Consider the following 20447-nt stretch of genomic DNA (forward strand, 5'->3'; position numbering starts at 1 on the left):
TGCCCTAACTTTTGTCTTTTGGTCTTAATTTTCCTTTTTGAATTATTAGAATAATTCTAATCCTAATTACAGTGACATCTCTTCACACTAGAACACTTGGTTCTAGTTTGTCTCTAAAGCACATTAGTAACCCTAGCTACTTCAGCCATTTCTCATAGTATCACAGTGATTTAATTCATCAACATCCTGCTCACTTTCTTCTGGGGATACTTCAGATTCTGTGGTAGTAGGGTGACAACTTGGCCTGATTTGCCTGAGACTGTCCTGGTTTTAGGATTGAAAGTCCCACATCCTAGAAAACATCTCAGGCAAATGGGTGGTCACCTTGTATGAATAGGGCGTAAGGTAGCTCAGCCTTTATGTCCCCTTTTCAGGACATTGTGTTTCCATTCATGCCACCAAAATTGCTTCAGCTTTTTTGAAACTAATACTGAATTTGCAAATAACTGAAACCCTTTGATCTTTACCATATGAACTAAACCAATTTAAACAAGTCTTGTACTTTTGCAGTTGATTTTTTAAACCCAAGGTATAAGACTTTAAAGCTCCCCATGTAACCTTTATCTTAATAAATTTTGGTCTTAGAAATTTTTGATTGCTAATTCTGTCATCTAATGTTGAAGGCTGTGTTGTCTAATCTTGCAGTTTTATGCCATTTGCAGATTTGATAATAAGCCCTTTAGGTCTTGTTCTAGACTTTTGATTAAAAAGTTAAGCAGCACAGGGCCTGGTACAAAATCCTGCAGACCATATCAAAACACTTGACTTCCTTGATCAGGACCCACTAGGTGTGGTCATCCAACCACTTAAAACCTACCTAGGTGTCTTCTACTTCAGCTTAAATTTCTCAATCCTTACTGACAAAGCTACATGAGAGATTTTATCAAATGTGTTAACTCCTACTAATATGTAGCTTGCCATGGTTTAGTTATAACCTACCAGTCTGGTAATCTTCTCAGAAAAGGAAATAAGGTTTATTAAAGTTTGGTATCTGCCAGACTGTTTTGTGTACTAGAGATACAGAGGTGAACAATATAGAATAAAGTCCCTGACCCGATGGAGTTGACATCCTAGTCATGAGAATTCTAGTTTAATGGGTAATTCTGATAAGGGGTTAGTAAAATATATAAAGAACTCATATAACTCAATAGCAAAAAAGCAAATACTCCAATTAAAAAATGGGCTAGGTACATGAAAAGGTGCTCAACATCACTAATTATCAGGGAAATGCAAATCAAAACCACAATGAGCTATCACCTCACACCTGTTTGGATGGCTGCTATCAAAAGGATAAGAAATAACAAGCGTTGGCAAGGATGTGGAGGGAGGGAGCCCTTATACACTCTTGGTGGAAATGGAATTTGGTGCAGCCATGATGGAAAACAGTGTGACACTTCCTCGAAGTTAAAAATGGAACTACTACCATGTAACTCAGCAATTCCGCTCCTAGGTATATACCTGCTTGTCTTTTTTGAACTTCAGTTCTTGTGATCCTTGTTCTTCTAATTCTTTTTTTTTTTTTTTTTTGGTGAGGAAGATCAGCTCTGTGCTAACATCTGCCAATCCTCCTCTTTTTGCTGAGGAAGACTGGCCCTGGGCTAACGTCCGTGCCCATCTTCCTCCACTTTATATGGGATGCCGCCACAGCATGGCTTGCCAAGCGGTGTGTCAGTGCGCGCCTGGGATCCGAACTGGCAAACCCTGGGCCACCACAGCGGAGCATGTGCACTTAACTGCTTGCGCCACTGGGCCGGCCCCCTTTGTTCTTCTAATTCTGCTTTTCAGATTATTGTCTGTTATGCTAATTTACAAAAGAGGCACAATAGTAGTTTGAGTTTTGTTGCCTTCTGTCATCTGTTAATAATAGAGCACCTACCTCAAGCTTTGCACCTATCCCTTTTTTCTTGTCCGCTGAATGTAACTTGAGAAAATCCTCATACTGCCTTTAGCGTTGTTCCAGGAGTTGGCTCTTGTTAGGTTCAATCTTTGCAGTAGTTTAAAGGCTTATGCTGTACTTTGTATTAATCCTCAGTTGCATTGCACTTCTTTTCATCTTTTGTTTATAATCCTTTCAAACACTGGAGCTCATAATGTGTGTGAAAATGCCTGGCACATGGTGAGCACTAGGAAATGTTAGTTGAATCTGACTTACATTTGTGTGTCTTTTGACCCTTTTTAAAGCCTTTCGGACGTTGAGCTGTTGTCAGACCTTCTGGAGCCCCTGGCCATGTCATCATCCTAGTCTTTTCTCTAACTTCTGTGTGGGCTTTTCTGTCATTTGTATAACAGAAGAAATTTTCTATCTGTTATAAGAAAAACTTTTTTATTAAAACCTTTAGATAGTTGGAGAAATTATTAAATTGTTAGATAAAAATTGGTTCTATTATATGATTGTAACAGCAACGTTTTTATTTTGTTAATTAGCTACCTGCGAAATGTGTGGGATGGTTGGTGTGCGAGATGCTTTTTACTCTAAAACAAAGCGTTTCTGCAGCGTTTCATGTTCAAGAAGTTATTCGTCAAACTCCAAGAAGGCAAGCATTTTGGCCAGACTTCAGGTAACGGTACAGAAACCTTCTTATTCTTTATACCTGTTATTTCTCTGGCTTTCACTATTTCTTTGTCATTTGACTGTGATTCACTGCATTCCACCTCTATCCAATTGGCTAGTTGTCATTTTACACCCCACATTTTTAGGAAATAGGTGAGTCCCAAAGTTTGTTCAGTCTAAAAATTGAACAGCTATTATAAATAGACAAGGCCTACTATCCAAAATAAACTGTGAATTCTTTGTGTAAGTGAATTAAAAATACTTATCCTTTTCTAAACAAGTATAAATATAATAAACGCCTTTTTATGTATAGAAACTGAAGCCATTTTTCCCCGCTTGTTTTCTTTTGCGTCAACATCAAGGTAGAATCTTCCAGGGTTTGGGGGGAAATGATTTACCCTTTGGTTTTGTTTTCCCATCATCTTTGCATTGTAATTTAGACTACAACGCATTTAATACCTTGACCAAATATACTTGGTTAATCCAACTGACCTTTTTGAAAACATTCATGATTTAGAAAAAAAATCATCTTTCTTTAAATGTACTTCGGTGCCTACAAAATGACTGAAAGTTTGCCCATTTGACTAAGCTGTTACTATTATAGCATATAAACAACTTTTTAAAGACATTACATAATTGATTTTTGTAATATATTTTATTTGGGTGATCACATTTTTCTTATTCTCTTTTAACTTATTATTGTGATCATTACATAGCACTGAAAGGATTATTTAAATCCCCCAAATTAAGGAAATACATCACTTAGATGTATTTCTATATTTCAGATAGACAGTACCTAAAGATCCTGAGCAGTGGTCTGTACCCAAGTGGATGGCAGTTTGTCACACTGAATTTGGCCAATGATCATTTTGTCATTGATCTTTTGCGTTAGCACTAAAGGTATAAACCTCAGTCACTTGCTCTTTAAACATTAAATTATCTTCTCTTACCGTATAAATAGCAATGCTTGGCAACCTGCATGAGTGAATAACCACTGGTCTTATCTAGTATAAGAAGGAATCAAGTATCCACCACAGCTTATATTTTAACATGGGATGTAATTTTTTATTAACATATTAATTTGCATATTGCTGTTTTAGTCTATGCCAGCTCTGTTACCCATCTACGTTGTAGCAGAACTCCAGAAGAGATTTCTCATGTTAAAATTCTTTCTATGTTTCCTCTGCTTCAATAATTTTCTAAACCCTCGATGTTTATTTAAGCAGAATGAGTAGTATGCAGTCAAGTTAGTTTTCAGTGTTGGGGGAGGATGAAAAAGAATCCTATTTACTTAACTCTTCTTGTTTTAGGGTAAGCCTCCAACAAAGAAAGCAAAAGTTCTTCAGAAACAACCTTTAGTTGCTAAACTAGCCGCGTATGCTCAGTATCAAGCTACCTTGCAAAACCAAGCAAAGACTAAAGCAGGTAATATGGGTGAATGTAATAGAGGTGAAATATGCAATACCGATGCATCTAGTTTTAATTAATGACATTTTAATTTTGGATTCTGGTTTACTAAGCTATGTCTGTGCCCTGTTAGGACATTATGACAGTAGGCTTCCTGATGATGGTTTTGATTTCAATAAATTATTCTAGAAGAAAATAGTTAGATTCACAAGTTCCAGTACTTGTGGCAGTCTCCTTAATATTAATGTTTTTAATTTGGTTTATTATTTATTTTTTATGTACTCATTCTCTATGCTGTGGATGGTGGGGAGCATTGTGGAGATAATTGACAAAGAAGTAGGACATTTAGCAGGCTTCAAAAGGGAGAAGAGAGTAATAAGAGGAAAGGACCATTTCTAATAGAAGATTCTTAACAGGAGTGCAAAGGCAAGGATGTCAGTAGAGAGTGAGACAGTGAAGGTATTAGGTGGTAGATACTGGATGGACGTGTCCCCTAGGTGCCCAGTAAGCTGCGTGGGAATAAAGACACAAAGGCAGCCATAGCAGTGTTTGTTATCCTGAACACCTCTGCTCTCTGCTGTTCTCTGGTTCTCCTAACTGGAGAGCTCTTACTTCACTTCCAAGGAGCACATGTTCTGTGTAGAAGACATAAACTGTTGTTTGTTTGCAAATATATATATACTAAAGTTCATATTTATTTAGAGAAGTTCTTTAATCTTTACAGAAAAAACTTTCTTTAAAGGTGATAAGTTAATTTTATATCATTTCACATAAAATTACTTTTATATCATTTCACATTTTAAAGTAATAGCCTTCCTATGAAGGCAAAATTTAAGAATTGTGATATATCTAGATTTATTTTATTTCAACAGCAGTCTCCATGGAAGGTTTCAGCTGGGGTAACTACATCAATAGCAATAGCTTCATAGCAGCTCCAGTTACTTGCTTTAAACACGTGAGTATGGAATTTCTCACCTTGTATTAAAATACGTAGTCTTGGTTTAAATCTGAAGGTACATAACACCTAAACGTTTTATCCTTAGGTTTTTATTTTATACATTTTAATGGAAATGTCTCTTTTTTATCAATTATTATACTTAGTAGTGGCTAAAAATAACTTCAGTAAGTTTTATAAGTAAAAGCTTGGTTTAAAGAAATTGCAAACTGAAATTATTTTAAACAGGGAGTACTAGTCTCATTCAATTTTCATATTAAGTTGAACCGTATAAAATTGCTGGTTTGTATATCAAAAGTAGTTGCATATTAGCGCTGTCATGTGGTTCATCCTAATAGAAACCATCCATTGTGTATGTTACCTAAATCTTTGTGATTTGACCTGATAATTCAGAAAAGGAACGATCTTTCTTCCTGTTCTGTTTTTGTCTCCGAATGTAAAATCACAAAAACAAAGAAGAAACTATTAGTAATATATTATTGTGGGCTGAAATATATGCTAAATATCATGGAAAACCCTTTGCAAGAGTTTTTAGCAAGTAGATTGTTACAGAGCATCTGAAGTAATTCAGAATTATGTTAAAAATATGTAAGTTCTTTCCTTTTGATTCAGTTATCTGTGATTACTTCTCTCCAATACTTTTCTTACCCTGACTGTAAGTTTAATTTATATTTAAAGGTTCTGTCTGCTACTGACCAGGTATAAGAAGAAAAAAGAATTCAGAAGATTAATGAAATTTTGTTTACACGTAACATTTTGTTAAGGCTCTCCTTTTAAATAACAGCGTGTGAACAGAACTGAGCTTGAGTTCTTACTATGGAAATCCAAATGAATTGTCATCCATTCATGGCCAATAAAGGATCTTGATCAAGGCCAAGAATATTAATTCAATGGTAGAAATATAAATTAAAGCTGATTTCATTCATTTGCTGGTTTTCTTTCTTTGAAAGTACAGGTGTTAAGTCCTTAGCCGGTGGCATGCCAGCTGTCTGAACCAAACTCAGTGGAATCTTAGATACTTGATCTCAGTGTAAAGAAGGTGATTTATTCTACTGTGATGTCTAATAGTAGTGTCACATTTGTGAGATATATTAAATACACAGCAACAGCAGCTTGAAAGGGAACTGCAAAGCAAATCTTTAGCACTCCTATCTTGGGATAGTTCCTTCTGGTACTAAGAAGCTCAGGATTAGATTAAGTTCTCAGCTATAATAACTCTTTCATCCCAGATTTCTTCAACATTTGTCTGTTGTCTCCTTCTGAATAGCCTTTATCTCTCTTCCTATCTTTATTTTAATATTCTGTTTTTGTGTTTTAATATCACAAGCCATGTCAAGCTATTTTATGTAAGTAGTCAGGATATTTTAAAAATAGCCTTTCAAAGTCCTAAAAGCATAATGTGTTTTTCATATCCGTATTTTTGAATAGTAATACAATGTTAAAGTTCTTTGCAAGAAAATCTCTGTTATAATAATAAAATTGATTGATTTTGTTTTCAAGTCAACTTTACTTTTTTAGGATTGAAGTGTTCTATCATGCAGAATTCTCTTTTTTACTGAGAATTGAGGCATCTGTCACTCCATGCCTTCCTGCTCCACTTGTCTTTCTTTACTGCCTCCTCCTTAGCAAATAGGAAAAGATTTGTTTTGTTGATTTCTTAGTATATTTTAGCACAAATGAGTTTGCTTTGTTGCCTTAACCAGCATCTTCACTTGAACCCATTTGGTTTAGGAGGTCAGACCTCATGCCACACTTGATTTTGTCCTTTAGAGTTGACTCTTCATGGTTCTCCCCCTGAGATAGTTTTCTTGGTCTCCAAGGAGAGTTACTGGCTTTGACTTTAGAAAACCTATTATCAGGAGCTGCTGGGAGCATGAGAATCCTGCCTTGTGTCATCAGTCTTCTAGTCTTCTAAGACTTAATACCTGCCCTAGCTCTGGTTCATCGGTGGGGCCCCCTTCCTCCACACTCTACATCTGCCTTGTCTCCAACTCAGACATAGGTTGGGAGCCTTTCCCTGCTCCTAGGAGATTCTTTTTCAAACATAATTTTACAAAACCTCCAGTGTGTAACAAGGAAGCAGAGCTGTTGTGATTGCACCAGGAATTGGGGATGGGGACCTCTCAGAGTCTCAAATGCCTTGTTTCTTTAACATAACCCAGCCTCTTCTCCTGGAGTAAGGGTCCCAAGTAAACACTTTATATTTGCCAGCACTTAAATGTAATTGTGATTAGTTCTAAAATTATGAAATTTCAAGAGTAGTATTCCTCTTTCCATGGTCTAAAGATCTTCTGGAAATGAAGTTTCTGCAAAGTACATTACAGGACTATGTTCTCGTTGATAATTGCTGTAATTATGCATATAATAATTTATACTCAATTACAACAATGTTTGACATTTTTTATAATTAGCAATAGAAATTGAGCCTCAGTTGTCATTAAATATATCTACTTAGGAATCTGTATATTATGATTGCCATATATCTGGTATATCTCTCATTTTATCTAGGTGGTGGTTTTCAGGCTTTTTTTTTTTTTTTATATAAGCAGAATTCCCCTTTTCCCTAATAAACATAGTTAGGATAAGAAGATGCTGCACTGTTTGGTCTGGCAGGGGCGGGGTGGTGTGTCCAGAGCCTTGGCTCCTGACCCTTGGCTCTCTCTTCCTTGGCAGTCTCTGAGGTTGGAAACCACTGAATTAGGTAATATCACTTTTCATTAATCCTAAATCATATGGTTACAAAGCTGTAAGTCATCTTAAAAATCATCTAGTTCATCTAATCCATCTCTTATTATAAATAAATAAACTCTTACTACTTTTTTTAGTAGCTAGATTGTAATTTTCGAGTTTGGGCTTTAACCTGCTTTTCATAACGTAGAGTCTTTTTTTTTTTTGACGTGGTTTGGAATTAAGCCCCTAAAGGAAAAACACTCCTGTATCTCTCCTTTAAGTAAAGGAGAAATGCACTCCTATTACACAGTACTTCTGACACCGCTGGGTGTCCCACAATTCAGTTCAATTCTGACACTGTCTACTTAGAGTTAACATCAGATCCCACAAGTTAAGGGCTCGGTCCGACAAGACTGCCCCCACCTCAGACACCAGTTGCAAGTTCCAGATTGTCACCTGTACTTCTGACCAACTGGCTCTAACTCAGGGTTCCTATAACCCCCTCCTTGGGTTCAATAATTTGCTAGAATGGCTCACAGAACTCAGGGAGACACTTACTCACATTTACTGGTTTGTTGTAAAGGATATAATAAAGGGTATAGGTGAACAGCCAGATGAAGAGATACATAGGGCAAGGTATGTGGGAAAGGGCATGGAGCTTCCATGCCCTCTCCGGGCACATCACTCTCCCAGCACCTCCTCTTGTTCACCAACCCAGAAGCTCTCCAAACCCCGTATATTGGAATTTTTATGGAGGCTTCATCACATAGGCATGATTGATCATTAAGTCGGTCTCCAGGCCCTCTCCCTTTCCCAGAGGAGGGGGAATGGGGCTGAAAGTTCCAAGCTTCTAATCGTAGCTTGGTCTTTCTGGTGACCAGCTCCCATCCTGAAGCTGTATACCAAGAGTCACCTCATTAGAGCAAAAGACACTCCTGTCACCCAAGAAATTCCAGAGGATTTAGGAGCTCTATCACGAATCAGAGTCGAAGACCAAATATGAGAATAAAAGATGCTCCTAGTGCTCTTATGAGTTAGGAAATTACAAAGGTTTTAAGAGCTCTGTGTCAGGAACCAGGGACAGAGACCAATATATATATTTTCTATTATTTCACAGTCCCTAAAAACAGTATCCATAACTATGAAAGAATCTCCAAAATACTACTGCAGTGCCATATGCTAATTAGGTACACTGTAACATGAATGAAATTCACAGATGATTTTCTTCTGTTAGTGGTATGTTTGAACCCAAGGGAGCCTCCAGTTAATCTGTGTGTATGCAGGACATTTAGCTTTAAAGCACTCTTTTTTTTGTTTGTTTCTTTGTTTTAATTTTATTTATTTATTTTTTCCCCCAAAGCCCCAGTAGATAGTTGTATGTCGTAGTTGCACATCCTTCTAGTTGCTGTATGTGGGACGCGGCCTCAGCATGACTGGAGAAGCAGTGCATCGGTGCGCGCCCAGGATCCGAACCTGGGCCACCAGCAGCGGAGCGCGCGCGCTTAACCACTAAGCCACGGGGCCGGCCCTACTTTAAAGCACTCTTTATTTATTTTTTTTAAAGACTGTAGTCTTTTAAATTGAAGAACTCCTATTTCCCATCATTTGCCTTATAAAATCAAGTAAAACGTTTTTCCTAGGCATTACAGCACAGGCCAAAATGTGCTAATATTAAATGTACATGAAACATACAAAAGCTGCAATCATATTCCTCCAGTCATGTATGTACAGACTTCAGACTTCTTTTGTTGGGTACTCTTGTGTCTTGTTGATACCGTCATTGCTAAGACCAGAAATGTAATCATCCTACTTTTTCTTCCTTGGGAATAGTTGTAGTTTTGTATTTTAAAAATGGTCCTTTGTATATATGTATGCCATAACTTCAAGCTGAGTTTACTGTATTCTTTCATCCTGCCTCCACAAATATACCTGATACTACTTACGTGATATGTTCTGGTCCTCTCTTTGGTGCCTGACCTGTATGCCCGCTGTGTTGAGGGGATAAGGTTGTCCATATTTCTTTGCAACAAGTATCACAAGTATGTTTTTGGATTTTTAGGAGAAAAACAAAAGCCTTTTTGTCTGTGTATATACAGTAACGATAATTTCTCTTTATAGTATAACTCGTAATCCATCTCTCAGGTGTATGTTTATTAGTAAAAGAATCTGTTGCAAGTAAAATTATTTTCTGTTTTTGCCCGTAGCCTTGGCTACACATATACATGACTCCATTGAAAGTTAAGAATAAATATGACTTTGTGTTCATTGTAACTAAAGTTAGAATCTTCAATATGTCGTCCTAGTTTGCAGAATTTCTTCCTAATGGAGATAAAACTTAAATTAGTTTCTGGCATTTATGAGTGCTCTGAGTTAGCTGTTGTGAGTATTGCCATGAAATAGATTTTTTGCAGGAAAGCAGTGGACTCATATAATAAAAATCATGTGTTTGTTTTTTATGTTTCAAAGAAAGCCTAAATAATCTAGATTTTTTTTTTTTAATTTTAGTTTTCTAAAGTGGTTCTTGTTTTTCTATTGGGAACTCCCATTTCTTAATATTGATTTAACATGGTTTAAAAAACGGTGGACTGTTTTATGCCTTTCAAATTAGCATTCACTGCTTCGTATCTCTTTTTACGTACTCATAGCATTCCCTCATTCTTAATCTTACTTCCACCCCAAGCATCCCCTTTTCCTTTTATACTCTCCTTGCACTCCTCATCTCCCTGTTGCCGCCAGCTCAGAAAGTAGATTCTGGTATCAAGTCAAAAGATGAGTGGACTTTCTGGAGAAAGAGGGAACAATTTTTTTTCTTGTTTCTACTTCCTCCCAATTCCAGCAAGTAGTATTTAGGAATTCTCATTTCTTTCTAATTAATTTCTTGTAATGTTTTCTCGCCTTTTTGGCAAAATAATATTTCATCTTTCTCTAGTAGATGCACTTTAGTAACCACATGCCTGTTAGTCGTAAGGTATTTTAATGGTGGCTTTTTGTACATTTGCCATATCGTTATTGGGATCAGTTCTTTCTAGATTACCCATGTGTAACTTCAGGGCTAACGTCTGCCCGCTTAAACTCTTTGTTAATATTGAAGATTGTGGGTGGTTCTTGAAAGTTATAGGTTGGCAGCTCTGTGGAGAGAAATTTGTGTTTCTGCCATAAAGCATCATAAGTGCAGAGTATCAGCCTTCTGAGAGATTAAATACTAGCCATCTGGGCTATTGCAGTATCTGGGAATGTTCTTGAAGTGCAGAAAATAAGACTTCCCACCCAGTTATCTTCTTACAGACGGACAGTCAGGTGGAAGTTATCACACGTTTGTGCTGGGGGCCCTCAGCACTTGGATTTGGCCATGTCCTGCAGGACCTGATGACAGCTTACCTTGCAGGGAAGGAGAGCCTGCAAGATAGCCCTCACGAGTGGCCCTGCAGCAGGAAGTGGTGAAGCAGATCTTCCTGGTTTGGGAGGAGCCTGAGGTGGACCTCTCGTCCTGAGTCTGGAAGGTAAATTTGTTGTTACCTGTAAATTATGGTTCTGCTAGTTCATGCTATGCCAATCCAGACTTTCAGAGGTGTCCCTCCTGCCAGCAAGAGAAGACAGATGACTTGGATGAAGATGGCTGTCAAGCCCTGGGTCATTTAGTCTTCCACACTTTAAGAATATTCATTTTAAACAAAAGCTCAGATATATCTATGAAATTACCTTATTATTTCAACACATTGAGCACATACTATGCAACGACTTTGGTGCTCTTTTTTGTTGTTGTTTTTGTTTCTTCATTTTTTTTTTCTTAGAGTGAACCATATGGATTGGTTTAAGAGGGCCTAGCAGAACCACAACCTTACAGGCAAGAACAAATGTCACTTTCTGCTACTTTCTCCTATACCAATCCAGACTGCAGGGACCAATACATAATATCCCCCACTAAAGGCAACATTAACTATATTTTTTAAGTGAGCATATTGATATTTTATTTTCTTTAATAAAACGTGACTAAAAGTTATTTTCTCCAAACAATTGTTAAAGCTTTTTTTAAAAAGTCAGTATGACATTGTCGTATCTTAGCTCATAAGGGAGTCCTTTATGCCAAATTCACTTAGCAGTATGCCAACCTAACCCCCAACTTGTCAGCATAACCATGCCTCTTCTCAACAAAAAATAAACCCATTCCACAAGATTTGGCAGCCAAAGAAGGATGGATACTCTACCTTAATTTAATGCATACGTTTAACTGCATCTCTCTGCTCTAATTTGTGTAAATATATGTTAACTTAATCTGTGTTACCTATCTTCCTTCCAGCCTGTCCTTTTCTGATCAGATCTGCTGGCAATAGGGATGGCCTTACAGTCTAGAATGATATAGGGGGAGATAGCAGAACCTGAAGAGTCCAATCTTTCAATTCAAAAAAAGCAGAAAGAGATAGTCATAATGGATGTGTTACTTTTTGCACAGCTCAGGGAGATAGTTATGTGTACCCTTCCAGGATCACAAATAGTTGAGATAGGCCACTATCTCCAAGTTATTTGAAGTATATTCATTGCTTGCTAGTTAAAGCAATAGCCATAAATTGATTCTGTCTTTGATTTCAAGACTTATCCTAGTTCAATATTATTTGACATTTTCTTCCTCTCCTTCAGAAATTCCATAAACTATCAAGAGGATAGGGGTTGAGTACTGTTTTAGGTTAACCCTCCTGTTGGTTAGCATTCACCGAAGTATGAGAGGCTTTGCATGGAAGACATTTGCCCAGTGTTCAAATTGGCTGGTTCATGTAACTCTTAGATGTCTTTGTTTGCTCATCTTTGAGCTTTGAAGCTATTTTGTCTTTTCCTAATTTGTCCGTAGTATCAGCTCTTTTATAACCTCACCTAATCCTTTTCTCTATGGTCAAGCTTCTGAATTGTATTTAATGAGCAGCCAAATTATCAAGGGCCACAGAGACTCTTTGGTGTTATCAGCGTTTATATTCCTAAATTCATTTATTTGATTTAATTAACCATTGCATAAACTCCAAATAATTGTAAATGGCCTCAAGTTTTAAGGATTAAAATGTAACGGAAATTGTAATTTGGGAACGTATGTTAGATTTTGAAAAATCCCTTTGTGGTATTCGTTTAATCCCATCTTAACCATTTGGTGTGGAGGCTAGTGATTACCAGTTCTAACACTGAAAGTTTTCTCTTTGGTTACAGTAATTCCTGCATGAGAAATTTAGAAATAATAAATTATTTAACAATTTACCATGGTACATGTCTCCAAAGACTCTTCAACCCACCCTTTAAATAACTTTATCCTGGGGCTGGCCTGATGGCGTAGTGGTTAAGTTCACACGCTCCACTTCTGGCGGCCCCGGGGTTCACAGGTTTGGATCCTGGGCGTAGACCAATGCACCACTTGTCAAGCCATGCTGTGGCGGCATCCTGTGTAAAGTAGAGGAAGATGGGCACGGATGTTAGCCCAGGGCCAATCTTCCTCAGCAAAAAGAGGAGAATTGGCATTGGATGTTAGGTCAGGGCTGATCTTCCTCACAGAAAAAAAATAAATAAATAAGTGAATGAATAAATAACTTGATCCAGTGCTTTTGCCACATGTCGTTTTAACAGACTATATTTCTAGTCTATGGATTTAACTTAAGTTGAAAATATAGATAGCTAAGTTTTGTTTGTCCTATTTTATTGGAAACCACATTGCTGATTGGAATTATTTTTCTTTCTGCTTTTTGGCCAGCTGTTTTAATTAGAGAGTAAAGATTAGAGATTACAGTAAAAGTACATTCATTCAGTGCATATTAAAAATCATGAATTTAAGTCAGCTTTATCCTGTGAAATCTACTATCAAGTTTGTGATTCAGCATTTGCAAAAATTGCTGTTCAATTCTTGTATTAGGACAGTATTGAATTTTGAAGCCAACAGTGATCTGTTCTGATATATGAATTCTCTGCATCTTGAGCTTGACCCTGACACTGGTTTTTCCCAAATAGAATTCTGTGAAAAGAAGAATAACAATTATATTTTTAGAGAAAAATGAGTGAATTAAATGCCGTTTTTAGTTTAATATTTCCATTATTGATGGTAATGTTTAATTTTGAATGATATGTTTTAGGCTTTATGTTAATAAGATGATAATTTAATAATTTTTATATGACAGGCGCCTATGGGGACCTGCTGGGGTGATATCTCAGAAAATGTGAGAGTAGAAGTTCCCAATACAGACTGCAGCCTACCTACCAAAGTCTTCTGGATTGCTGGAATTGTAAAATTAGCAGGTGAACAGCACGCATGATAATTTGCTAGAAAATGCTGATTATATTTGTAACTTCCAGGAAAGCATATGTGTGAATTTTGCAAGTGTTGCCAAATAAATAATAAATATGATAATAGGGCAGAGGTTGGCAAATTTTTTTCTGTAAAAAGCCAGACAGTAAAGATTTTCAGCTTTTGGGCAATATAGTCTCGGTCACAACTTTTCAACTCGACCACAGTAGCCTGAAAGCAGCCATAGCAATACATAAATGAGTAAGCATGACTGTGTCCTAGTAAAACTTTATTCATGAGCACTGAAATTTGAATTTCATATAATTCTCATGAATCATGGAATATTCTTCTTTTGATTTTTTTTCAACCATTTAAAAATGTAAAAACTATCTTTAGATGGCAGACTGTGAAAAACATCAGGCAGTAGGCCAGATCCTTGGGCCATGATACAGTTTGCCAACTCCTGGTATGGGAAAATACTTTGAAAAGTAACAAAAAGTTGAGGTACTAAAAAGAGTGATAGGGTCCATAATACCGCAAGTAAACTAGGGTTGGTGATTTCAGATATCTTGGGTTCTTGCTTTTTCTTCATTCCCGTGTTTCCACGTTCTCTAGTCCTTATTTCCTTATTGCTCATGAAATAAGTGTGTTAGGTACCTGCTGTGTTAGACACCATGGGTAGGTGATGTGCAGAAGTATAAGACTTGTTCTTTTTCAGCGAGCTCACATCTGCCAAATGTTGAATACCTTTATGGCAAGTGCTCAGTGAGTGGTGTGGTCGGATGCTGTAGTGCTTTAGGGGAGGGGCAGCCACTCAGATCAGAAAAGTTGTCCTTCGATTACTGGAAGAGGTGTCTTACTCATACTACTTTTTCTAATCTTATCTCCAGCGTTCTCCCCAAAACACCCTGCATGTACTGCTGATAGACTTAATTTAGCTAAAAATGATCTTAATCCTGTTTTTCTGCTCAAGTGTCTTTAATGGCTTCTTTGTCCTTAGAGGATTGAGATGGTCAGCATTTACAGCTATTGATGAGTTGCACCATACACCACTGACCAAATTTTTGTTGCTCCCCAACGTAAATAATCTGTTCTAATGCGACTAGTCTCCTCCTCCCTAATACAGCATGTTCTTTGTCACCTCTGTGCCTTTGCTCACTCTCACAAGTGTCCCATGCTCTGTACTCAATGTATTACCCAATTCAATTCCCACCTTTTCCATGAAACATTTCCCCAGCTTTAATAAGCATCTCTAAATGCTTATGTTATTCCCTACACCATAATTTGAAACAGCAATATGTTATTTCTGTCCTAGATGTTTAAGTCAGTTACATTTAAATAGCTCTAAAGATGAATGTATTTAATATCCAAGAATTTTTACCTCCCATCTCTGATTTTGTTTGTCTCATCTAATTGCATCATGTGTCTTATTTTAGCCATTTCAATGACATTTTAGAAGTGAGCCTGATGTTAATCATGAACTAGAGCTCAGCAACAGCCAAACTCATGAATTGTTCTGTGAATTATTGACTTTTTAAAACTAAAGGTTTAATGCTATAAATTGTCATTATAGATATTAACACATGAAAATGTTGACTGAACTTAGCTCCCGGCCTGAAATACAAGTTTATTGGGCCTTTTTTATTCCACTAAACGCCTTAAATTAAACCTCAATCTATTATCAACATAAGGTTTATTAAATTTATAAACAGGGTACATCACATACTTTTTGTTCTTTCTAGGAAATAAGGCTTTCTGTTTGCTTAGTACACGTAGTTTTTAAGTGATTTCACATACTTTTATTTGTATTTATTAAACTTTTTTACCTAGCATTTCCAAATCTTATTTCCAAGTAAACAGAAAAATTTAGACTCTTGAAGGAGCCGCATCCCAATTCTCCAAGAGTAATTGGTCATCTAGTCAGCTGGATAAAGCAATTTCTTTGAAATGTACCTTAACTGGAGTTCTGTGACTTGACAAGTTTTTACTAATTTACCACAATCTTCTTGCTTTTATTTTCAAAACTATATTCTAGTAGAACTTTCCCACCCCTGTTTTCACTGAGAATTTATTTTCTAGAATTTAAAAAACTGTGGATAAAATTGAAATATATTCAAAGGAGGAAGCCATGCTCTGAATACAGTTAAACCAGTTTGCGTTGTACAAATGGTTCTCAGAAAGTTTGACCCATACACCAGTAGCAGCAGCGTCACCTGGGAACTTGTTAGAAATGCAGATTCTCAGACTCAGCCAAGACCTACTAAATCAGAATCTCGGGTGGGGCCCAGCCATCTGTCTGTGAACAAGCCTGCATGTGATTCCATTGCAGATGCACAGACATGTGACAACAACTACCAGCAGCTACATCCTGTTTTATTTCTCTTCATTTTCTTATTATATGGTGATTGCTTTGTTGGTTTCAGGTTACAATGCCCTTTTAAGATATGAAGGATTTGAAAATGACTCTAGTCTGGACTTCTGGTGCAATATATGTGGTTCTGATATCCATCCAGTTGGTTGGTGTGCAGCCAGTGGAAAACCTCTTGTCCCTCCTAGAAGTAAGTGGCTTATTTACCCTTACTATAATTTAAATTATATGTACTTTAGTGCAGTTTCACACATAGTAACATTAAGGTGATATAGAAATAAAATACTATATTTTGGTTTCAAATAACTTATTTGTTGGCAAGACATACTTGTTTTCTTTGTTCTTGTTGCTCTTCTTCAGAAAATTAATGCTCTAAATTGCAGGGAGATTTGTTACTGTTTTTTTTTAGCAAATAGTTGATGAAGCAGTTCTACTCTTTGCTAAAGTGTAACTGGTTATTTCTTTTGTTTTAGCTATTCAGCATAAGTATACAAACTGGAAAGCTTTTCTAGTGAAACGACTTACTGGTGCCAAAACACTTCCTCCCGATTTCTCACAAAAGGTAAAGACAGGACCTTAGACAGGACTGAAGTGTTAAATGAGAGCTCTAAAGAAAGGAGTGACTTCAGCATTCTTAATTTAGTGAGCCAGATGACCTCTGTCAAATGTCGAGTGTACTCAGTATTTTTAATAGTACAATATTAAAATGATTTGTAGACCTTTGTTGTGAATTCCGAACAGTTTTTGTCTGCTTTTGTTACAAGGTTTCAGAGAGTATGCAGTATCCTTTCAAACCTTGCATGAGAGTAGAAGTGGTTGACAAGAGGCATTTGTGTCGAACCCGAGTGGCAGTGGTGGAAAGTGTAATCGGAGGAAGATTAAGACTAGTGTATGAAGAGAGTGAAGATAGAACAGATGACTTCTGGTGCCATATGCACAGTCCGTTAATCCATCATATTGGTTGGTCTCGAAGCATAGGCCATCGATTCAAAAGATCTGGTAAGCACCTGTCACAAGAACTCCTGTTGAAAGTATCATTGGGACTGAAGTGTACGACTTGGTTCTTTTTCTTTACAGAATAGCATAGATCAAAAAGAGCATCCCAGCTGTCTGGGCTGCTTGTTCTACTTTAATTAGGGAAGGTTCACGCTAGAATATTAGTGTCCTGACTAATTCCTTTATATTCCGTCCACTTGTTCTCAATTAAAAAATAATGCACTTTTGTTCACAACTTCGTTTGTTTTCTTATACTTTTCTTATCCAGCCCATTTGAAAGATCTAAAGATAACTTTTCCCTTTCCATTCAGTTTTCATCAAAATAGCAAGATTAAATGTGGTTAGACTTAATACTAAACACACAAAAACATACTTCTAAAGTTGTATTCCCTAATTACCAGCATTTTCATTGGCTGAATATATTTAATAGCACATGTACTCTGAAGAGAGAAAGACTATTAAAGACTATTATTCACCATAAATGTACAAGGCATGTATTTTTGCCATGTTTTACAGTATACATACCTTGTGAGTTTGAAGCCTTCAAAGAAACGTGGTTTTTGGTCTTCTCACAAATGCTGACAGATTAGTGTGTAACTTTTCCTTGTAGATATTACAAAGAAACAGGATGGACATTTTGATACACCACCACATTTATTTGCTAAGGTAAGAAGTTTTTATAAGAACCCTCATTTGTAAATTAGGTTTGAAAGAGGGTTGTGGGTTTTTTTCCTAAAATTATGAGAATCACAATTACATATGTTCACTTAAAAGAATTAAGATTTTGTAATCCATAGGTGTCACAACTATTGATTATAATTATTCTTAAATTCTGTCTATTTGCCTGCATTCTCTCTATTCCCTAATGGAAGTTTGAGTTATAATATTAGGTAGGAAGGAGAAGGCATTTGGTATTTTCCTCTGGTAAACCTTTTCAAATTGGTAATATTTTAATTATTAAAATGATAACATTTGTAACAGTTGATGTGCTTTCATGTAATTCTTTAGGTAAAAGAAGTAGACCAGAGTGGGGAATGGTTCAAGGAAGGAATGAAATTAGAAGCTATAGACCCATTAAATCTTTCTACAATATGTGTCGCGACCATTAGAAAGGTAAGAGAATAGGTTTTAAAGTATAGAAATGCAGTTATAGGAACTAGGTTTAAGGTATTAGGAGAAAGAGGCCCCAACATTCATTTTGACATAAAATGTGTATATCTGGATCTTCACTGGGGAGAAGGTTACTAATAATTTCAAAATAAATTTGAGAGGCCGGCCTGGTGGCATAGTGGTTAAGTTCGCACATGCTGCTTTGGCGACCAAGAGGTTCACTGGTTCGGATCCCAGGCTCAGACCTACGCACCACTTATCGGGCCATGGTGTGGCAGGCGTCCCACATATAAAAAAGCAGAGGAACATGGGCACAAATGTTAGCCCAGGGCCATCTTCCTCAGCAAAAAGAGGAGAGTTGGCAACAGATGTTAGCTCAGGGCTAATCTTCCTCACCACAAAAAAAAAAAAAAAAGTTTAAAATAATAATAAAAAAAATAAGTAAAATAATAACAATAAAGCATTTGAAATCTCTTATCACAGGTTCTCTTTTTCTATAGTTTATTGTCCAGATTGTCATCTTGAGTCTGCTCCCTTTATTTATGGAAGTATATCCTAAGTTAGAGGAAGAATGTTTAAGTTACTTCCTACGCAAAGCTAGTCCAACAGAGAATTGTCACAAGGCCAAGTTTATCTTCAGTTTCCTGTGTTTCTCTTTGTGCCTTTTTCTTTCTTTTGGTAGTACTTTATTCTTTTCTCTTTTTCCTCTCTTCTGAAACTGCTTTTCTGAAAAGATCTAGAAGAGTGGTTCTCAGTTCTCAGTAGGCGACAGAATCCCTTGAGGAACTTAAAACAATGCTGGTGACCAGGCCTGTTGCCCCCTCATTCTGATTTAATCCCTCTGGATTGGGGCCCTAGCGTTGATGTTCTTTTGAGTGTCTGGGTGATTCTCAAGTACTTCCATGATTAAGAACCACTGATCTAGAACCTGCTTACACAAAGGTGTAACTTAAATTGTAATTTTCATTTCAACACAGTTTAAAACCTTAAGCCCAAACAATTTAAAACAGTTATCATGGCTGCCATGTCCCAGCACCCGTGTTCAAGGTCTTACTGTTAGATAAGACCAGCTCTGAACTCTTGTCTTCCTCTTTACCTGGCTAGTGATCAGAACCACCTGGTACCCTGTAACACAGATTTCCATGACCTACTCCAGACCTACTCTATCAGAATCACAAGAAATATTGCCCAGAAAGCTATATTTGTTTAAAAAAAAGAAACAAAACAAAAAGTTCTTGAGGTGATTCCGAAAATCAGCTGGGTTTGAGAACGAGTACCGTTTATACCATGCTATGTTCTGTGCAGTGAAAATGAAGTGTCCAGTGAGTAGAGTGTCAGGCTTCATTCAGAAAATACTCAGTTAATACTTACTGTGCTAGGTTCATTTGGACTCTAAAAAGCTTACAGTCTTGTAGAGCAAGGTAAGACGTATAAAAATAACGTTTAATACAAGATAGACTATGACTTAAGAATAATACAGAGTACTGTTGGAGTTCAAATAAAGGAGAGATCACATCTTCTCAGAGGAGTCAGGGAAAGCTCGATAGAAGACTGAACATTTGAAAACTTCATCTCGAAGGATGGGAAGAACGAGGTCCACAGAGATGCGGGAGGAAACTGTGCCGTGGGAAGAGAATGTGCACAAAAGCATCAAGATAGGAAAGTACAGGCCATGTTTAGGAGATAGCGAGTAGTTGACACACGGTACGCATCAGACCAGTTGCATTGAATATTCTGGGCAAGGCTTTCTCTTTATAAGGAACGTTATAACAGAAAGTATAACGTCCAAGTTAGCTCTAGGACGGTTACACAAGTCTCACAGACATGCGAGGACACAGAGATGAGAATGGGAAAGGCATAAACCCAGTGTTATTCTCTCCACCTCTCAGAGGCCTCTTTGTCCCATCTCTACTCTGCTCTGAGTCTATGCCACTTTTCTTTGCCTGCTTCTGAATTGGTGTCCTGCTCACTCAGTCTGCACATGGTGGGCCCTAGCCCTACTCTGTATCACAGCCTTTCAGTTCCAGCTCTGACCCATGGCTTGACGACAGTCTCTGTGTCTGTTAATTCTAATGACTGAGAGAAAATCTAAATAGCTAAGCCTAGTCTTTGGCTTGGTCCTCTGAAGCTTAGATAC

General features: G+C 37.1%; 1 protein-coding gene across 12 annotated transcripts in view; it reads left to right on the top strand.

Moving 5' to 3' along the window:
• Positions 1–20447, top strand: part of MBTD1 (mbt domain containing 1) — a 55528-nt gene that overhangs the window by 19386 nt on the left and 15695 nt on the right. For 9 of the 12 annotated variants that reach the window (XM_058560645.1, XM_058560647.1, XM_058560649.1 and 6 more), the window contains 9 exons: positions 2425–2564; positions 3862–3976; positions 4831–4913; positions 13730–13847; positions 16260–16394; positions 16678–16766; positions 16969–17203; positions 17811–17866; positions 18209–18313. In XM_058560645.1, coding sequence (XP_058416628.1) covers positions 2425–2564; positions 3862–3976; positions 4831–4913; positions 13730–13847; positions 16260–16394; positions 16678–16766; positions 16969–17203; positions 17811–17866; positions 18209–18313 — 1076 coding nt within the window. Of the gene's footprint in view, positions 1–2424; positions 2565–3861; positions 3977–4830; positions 4914–10968; positions 11084–13729; positions 13848–16259; positions 16395–16677; positions 16767–16968; positions 17204–17810; positions 17867–18208; positions 18314–20447 lie in introns of those variants that run through there. The other 3 variants (XM_058560643.1, XM_058560651.1, XM_058560653.1) reach the window with 2 other exon arrangements.

This window comes from Diceros bicornis, chromosome 18 (assembly GCF_020826845.1).
Source record: "Diceros bicornis minor isolate mBicDic1 chromosome 18, mDicBic1.mat.cur, whole genome shotgun sequence".
Classification (NCBI taxonomy): Eukaryota; Metazoa; Chordata; class Mammalia; order Perissodactyla; family Rhinocerotidae; genus Diceros; species Diceros bicornis.